The 6,092-nt window shown below is 66.1% G+C and overlaps 3 protein-coding genes across 3 annotated transcripts; 1 reads left to right on the forward strand and 2 right to left on the reverse strand.

The window, feature by feature from the left end:
- Positions 1 to 548: 548 nt before the first annotated feature.
- Positions 549 to 2,377, reverse strand: LOC135226183 (basic proline-rich protein-like). Its single transcript, XM_064265627.1, has 2 exons — positions 2,246 to 2,377; positions 549 to 2,180 (listed from the first exon to the last, which is right to left on the reverse strand). Exons 1-2 carry the CDS (start codon positions 2,375 to 2,377, stop codon positions 549 to 551), a joined length of 1,764 nt encoding a protein of 587 aa, XP_064121697.1.
- Positions 2,378 to 2,447: 70 nt separating this feature from the next.
- Positions 2,448 to 4,165, reverse strand: LOC135226184 (tetra-peptide repeat homeobox protein 1-like). The gene is made up of 2 exons (XM_064265628.1): positions 3,101 to 4,165; positions 2,448 to 3,062 (listed from the first exon to the last, which is right to left on the reverse strand). Exons 1-2 carry the CDS (start codon positions 4,163 to 4,165, stop codon positions 2,448 to 2,450), a joined length of 1,680 nt encoding a protein of 559 aa, XP_064121698.1.
- A 17-nt stretch (positions 4,166 to 4,182) lies between these two features.
- LOC135226185 (collagen alpha-2(I) chain-like) lies at positions 4,183 to 5,058 on the forward strand. Its single transcript, XM_064265629.1, has one exon. It carries the CDS (start codon positions 4,183 to 4,185, stop codon positions 5,056 to 5,058), a length of 876 nt encoding a protein of 291 aa, XP_064121699.1.
- Positions 5,059 to 6,092: the final 1,034 nt, after the last annotated feature.

The raw sequence follows: 6,092 nt of genomic DNA on the forward strand, positions 1-6,092 counted from the left end.
TTACACAATAATTTTTTGCAGCAAATTTTGTTATTTACATAATAATTCGAGTTTAACTCGAATTCAAAGGACTTCTTTCATAAATCCATCTGTTACAATTGATTTTAGTTTGCAATGGATTTTAGGAGTGAACTGTAATACTTTATTTTATCTTTGAGAACACTAAAGGTTTGTATTTCATGAAAGTTTTGAACTCTACTATATTGAAGGTTTGATGTTTATATGTAATAAGTTTTTGCTTTGTTAATCGTTGAAGGAAAATGAAAGTTTAGAGGGAAATAAGTATAAAATGTTTTGTAAGAGTTTTATTGATTCTTGAAAGGGAAAGGAAAATGAGAGGATTGGTGGAGTGCCAGGATTCGAAGCAGAGGATACAGAGAGATTGGCGTGGAGTGCCAGGAAAAGCAGCGGATTCAGAGTGTCAGGAGAAGCAAAGGATGGAGAGAGATTGGTGGAGTGCCAGGATAAGAAGCAGAGGATTCAGAGAAGATTCGGGCATGCGAGAAGAAGAAACAGATTGAGAGAAGCCCCTGGAGAATAGAAAGGATTCAGTGGCATATTCTGGTTCTAAGGTTAATCAGAGGTGTTACTCTCTTTAGGGACGGCGGGTGATGCCTGCCACGGGTCCAGGATGGGGCGGGCGAGGCCTGCCACGGGTCCCGGGAATGGGCGGGCGAGGCTCGCCACGGGTCCCGGGAATGGGCGGGCGAGGCTCGCCACGGGTCCCGGGAACGGGCGGGCGAGGCCTGCCACGGGTCATGGAATAAGGGCGGGGGGCGAGGCTCACCACGGGTCCTGGGAATGGGGCGGGCCGAGGCTCTCCACGGTCCCTGGAATGGGCGGGCGAAGCCTGCCACGGTCCCGGGAAATGGCGCGCGAGGCCTGCCACGGGTCCCAGGAATGGGCGGGCGAGGCCTGCCACGGGTCCCGGGAATGGGCGGGCGAGGCCTGCCACGGGTCCCGGGAATGGGCTGTCGAGGTCCTGCCACTGTCCCGGGAATAGGGGCTGGCGAGGTCCTGCCACGGGTTCCGGGAATGGGCGTGGGGCGAGGCCTGCCACGGGTCCCGGGAATGGGCGGGGCGAGCCTGCCAGGGTCCCGTGAATGGGGCGGGCCGAGGGCCTGCCACGGGTCCCCTGGGAATGGGCGGGCGAGGCCCTGCCACGACGGGTTCGGGAATGGGCGGGGGCAGAGGCTCGCCACGGGTCCCGGAATTGGGCCGGGCGAGCCTCCAAGGTGCCCGAATGGGCGGGGCGCGGCTCGCCACGGGTCCCGGAAGGGCGGGCGAGGCTCGCGAACGGGTCCCTGGAATGGCGGGGCGAGGCCCTGCACTTGTCCCGGAATGGGCGGGCGAGGCTCCAACACGGGTCCTGGGAAATGGGCGGGCGAGGCTCGCCACGGGTCACGGGATGGCGGCGAGGGCTGCACCGGGTCCCGGGAATGGGCGGGCGAGGCCAGGGCCACGGGTTTCCGGGGAATGGGCGGGCGGAGGCTCGCCCATGGTCCCTGGAATGGGCAGCCGGGAAGGGCTTGCCACGGGTCCCGGGAATGGGGGCGAGGGCTCGGCCACGGGTCCCCGGGCGGGCGGGCGGGCCTCCGCCACGGGTCCAGGGAATGGGCGGGCGAGGGCCTGCCACGGGTCCCCGGGAAATGGGCGGGCGAGGGCCTGCCACGGGTCCGGGAATGGGAGGGCGCGGCCTGCCACGGGTCCCGAATGGCGCGCGAGGGCCTGCCACGGGTCCCGGGAATGGGTGGGCGAGAGGGCCCTGCCACAGGTCCCCGGGAATTGGGCGGGCCGAGGCCGGGCCACGGGTCCCCCGGGTAATGGGCGGGCGAGGCCTGCCACGTGTTCCGGGAATGGGCTGGCGAGGCCTGCAACGGGTCCCGGGGAATGGGCTGGCGAGGTCTGCCAGGGTTCCGGGAATGGAGGCGGGCGAGGCTGCCAAGGGTCCCGGGAATGGGCGTGGCGAGGCCTGCCACGGTGTCCCGGGAAAATGGGCGGGCGAGGCCTGCCACGGGTCCCGGGAATGGGCGGGCGAGGCCTCGCCCACGGGTTACCGGGAAATGGGCGGGCTGGGCTCGCCAAGGGTCCCGGGAATGGGGGGCGAGGCTCTCCACGGGTCCCGGAATGTGCGGGCGAGGATCGCCCACGGGTTCCCGGGAATGGGCGGGCGAGGCTCGCTACGGGTCCTGGAATGGGCGGGCGAGGATGCCACGGGTCCCGGGAAGGGGCGGGCGAGGCGCACCACGGTCCTGGGAATGGGCGGGCGAGGATCGCCACGGGTCCCGGGAATGGCGGGCGAGGCCTGCCAACGGGTCCGGGAATGGGCGGGCGAGGGCCAGCCACGGGTTCGGAATGGGCGGGCGAGGCTCGCCATGGGTCCTGGGAATGGGCGAGCGAGGATTGCCACGGGGGGGGGGGGGGTCCCGGGAATGGTGAGGGCGAGGCTATGCCACGGGTCCGGACATGGTGCGGGCGAGGCTCGCAACGGGTCCCGGGATATGGGCCTGGGCGAGGCCTGCCACGGGTCCCGGGGAATGTGCGGGCGAGGCCTGCCACGGGTCCCTGGGGAATGGGAGGGCGAGGCAGCCACTGGGTCCGGGAATGGGCGCGCGAGGCACTGCCACGGGGGTCCCGGAATGGGTGCGAGAGGCTGCCACAGGTCCCGGGAATGGAGCGGGCTGAGGCCAGCCACGGGTCCCGGGAACATGGGCGGGCGAGGGCCTGCACGGGGTCCCGGGAATGGGCTCGTGCGAGGCCTGCCACGGTTTCCAGCGTGAATGGGCGGGCGAGGCCTGCCACGGCGTCAGGGATAGGGCGGGCGAGGCCTGCCACGGGTACGGGAATGGGGGATGGCGAGGCATGCCACGGGTGCACGGGAACATGGGGCGGGGAGAGGCCTGCCAGGGTACGGGATATGGTGCGGGCGAGGCTGCCACGGGTTCGGGAATGGGCGGGCGGGCTCGCCAAGGGTCCCGGGAATGGTGCGGGCGAGGCTCTCCACGGGTCCCGGGAAGGGCGGGCGAGGCTCGCCACGGGTCCGGGAACGGGCGGGGCGAGGCCTGCCAGGGTCCCGGGACCATGGGAGGGCGAGGCTCGCCAACGGGTCCGGGGATGGGCGGGCGAGGCCGCTACGGGATCCCGGGAATGGGCGGGCGGAGGCCATGCCACGGGTCCCGGGAATGGGCGGGCGAGGCTCACAAGGGTCCTGGGACATGGCGCGGGCGAGGCTCGCCACGGGTCCCGGGAATGGGCGGCGAGGCTGCCAAGGGGCCGGCGAATGGGCGGGCGAGGCCAGCCCACTGGTGCCGGGGATATGGGCGGGCGGAGGCTCGCCACGGGTCCCGGGATTTGGGGGGCGAAGGTTGCCACGTGGTCCGGGAATGGGCGGGCGAGGCTCGCCACGGGGTCCCGGAGTGGGCGGGGCGAGGCTAGCAAGGGTCCCGGAATGGGCGGGCGAGGCTCGCCCCACGGGTCCCGGGACATGGGCGGGAGAAGGGCCTGACACTGGGTCCCGGAGAATGGGCGGGCGAGGCCTGCCACGTGGTCCCGGGAATGGGACGGGCGAGGGCCGCCACGGGCCCGGGACATGGGCACGAGAGGCCTTGCCACGGGTCCCGGGAGATGGGCGGGTCAGGCTGCCACGGGTCCACGGGAATGGGCGGGCGAGGCCTGCCACAGGTCCAGGGGAATTAGCGGGCGATGCTCGCCTACGGGTCCCGGGAATGGCGGGCGAGCCTGCCACGTGTCCCTGGAATGGGCGGAGGAGGCCTGCCACGGGTCCCGGGGAATGGGGCGGAGCGAGGCCTTCCACGGGTCCCGGAATGGGCGGGCGAGCCTGCCTACGGGTTCCGGGAATGGGCGGGCCGGGCTCGCCACGGGCCCGGGAATGGGCGTGGCGAGGCTCGCCACGGGCCCGGGAATGGGCGTGCGGGCTCGCCACGGTGTCGCCCGAGAACGGGCGGCGAGCTCGCCACGGGTCCAGGGAATGGGCGAGCGAGGCTCGTCCACGGTTCCCGGAATGGGCGGGCCAGGCTCGCAAGGGTCCCGGGAATGGCGGGCGAGGCTCGCCACGGTCCCGGAATGGGCGGGCGAGGCCTGCCACGGTACCGGGAATGGCGGGCGCGGCCTGCCATGTGGTCCCGGGAATGGGCGGGCGAGTCATCGCCCAGTGTCCCCGGAATGGCGGGTGATGCTCGCCACACTGGGTCCCCGGGAATGGGCGGGCGAGGCCTGCCACGGGTGGGTTCCGCCCGGGAATGGGCCTGGGGCGGGCGAGGCCTGCCCACGGGTTTCCCGGGAAATGGGCCCGGGCTGGAGGCCTGCCACGGGTCCCCGGGAATGGGCGGGGCCGAGGCCTGCCCGACGGGTTTTTCCGGGAATGGGCGGGCCGAGGCTCGCCCACTGGGTCCCCGGGAAATGGGCGGCAATGAGCGAGGGTCCCGGGAATGGGCGGGCCGAGGGCATCCGCCCCGGGAATCCCAGGGACTGGGAGGGCGAGGCTCCCACCGGGTCCCACGGGAACGGGCGGGCGAGGCTCGCCAACGGGTCCCCCTGGGTAATTGGACGTGGGCGAAGGCTCGCCAACGGGTTCCCCGGGAATGGGGCGGGCCGAGGCTCGCCACGGGTCCCGGGAATGGGCCGGGCGAGGCCTCGCCAACTGGTCCCCGGGAGGGATTGGCGGGCGAGGCCTGCCACGGGTTCCCCGTGGGAAATGGGCCGGGCGAGGCCTCGCCACGGGTCCGTCCCGGGAATGGGCGGTCGAGGCCTGCCAAGGGTCCCGGGAATGGGCGGGCGAGGCCTCCACGGGTTCCCGGGAATGGGCGGGCGGGCTTCGCCAAGGGTCCGGGAATGGGCGGGCGAGCTCCCCACGGGTTCCCGGGAATGGGCTGGGGCGAGCTCGCCAAAACCGGGTCCCCGGGAAGGGCGGGCGAGGTCCGCCCAGGCATCGGGCACCCGGGAAATGGGCGGGCGAGGCCTCTGGGCCCCGGGTGGGCGACTGCGGTCCCCCGGGAATGGGTGGGCGGCTCGCCACGGGTCCCGGGAATGGGCGGGTGAGCTAGCGGGTCGGGATGGGCTGGGCAGGCTCGCCAGGTGTCATGGCGGTGTCTTAGGATGGGTGGGCGAGTCACGCCATGTGTCTGGGGAACAGGCAATCCCCGCCAGGAGTCCCTGGATGGTCGGGGAAGGCCTGCAATTGGTCCACTTAATGCGACACATTTTGTGTGAATGCACCCTTGTTGTTTGTTATTACACTTATAAAAGTAACTACTTTTAGGTTACTCTCCCTCTCTCTCCTCCTCTCTCTCTCTCTCTCTATCTCTCTCTCTCGCTCTCGAGCTCGTCACTCTCTCTCTTCTCCCACCGTTCTCTCTCGTCTCTCTATTTTCTTTACTGTACATCTAAATTGCCAGCACAAGACAGAGATACAACAGAAAATACATCATTTATGAATTATACGTAGGGGTACCACTTCCAGTCAAGGATTCCACAGTTCCCCCCAATCCTCCCTATCCTCTTTAGCAATATGACACTCATTACAACGATTACACGGTGAATGCGTCTGTCCACATCGCTGCAGGTTATTCCGAGACGTACTGTCAATTAAGGCAACGAGGTAGGTTCTCAAGCAAACTATCTAATTCCTGTTATAAAACGCTAATCATCCTGTGCTCTCTCGCTAGTGAGAACATCCGGTGTTGCGACGTATTCGCTGTAATGATAACTATAACAATATAGTGGTTATTTTTTGATGATGGTGTAATACACCACTCTAAAGCATAGTGAGAGGAAGAAGTGTTTTGGTACTATGGCACACAATAGTTCGCTTCCCATCCGCTGATCCAGAGCGAACACGAATCCGCGACTATGAAACCCCGAAGCAGTTTAACAAAATGGCTAACTAACTTAAGCACCCACCCAACAGATGTCGTCCGTCAGGCCAAGGAAGGAGGAGTGGGAAGCAGGTATTTTTCTTGAACAAAGAGTAAAGTCTCCATAATCTAATATCGTTATTAAGGTAATGGGCGTAATGTTTTTGTTGTTACGATGCTGGGTTTGCGTGTAAAATATGCAATTAAGGAAATATTCGC

This window comes from Macrobrachium nipponense, chromosome 14, assembly GCF_015104395.2.
Source record: "Macrobrachium nipponense isolate FS-2020 chromosome 14, ASM1510439v2, whole genome shotgun sequence".
Taxonomy (NCBI): domain Eukaryota; kingdom Metazoa; phylum Arthropoda; class Malacostraca; order Decapoda; family Palaemonidae; genus Macrobrachium; species Macrobrachium nipponense.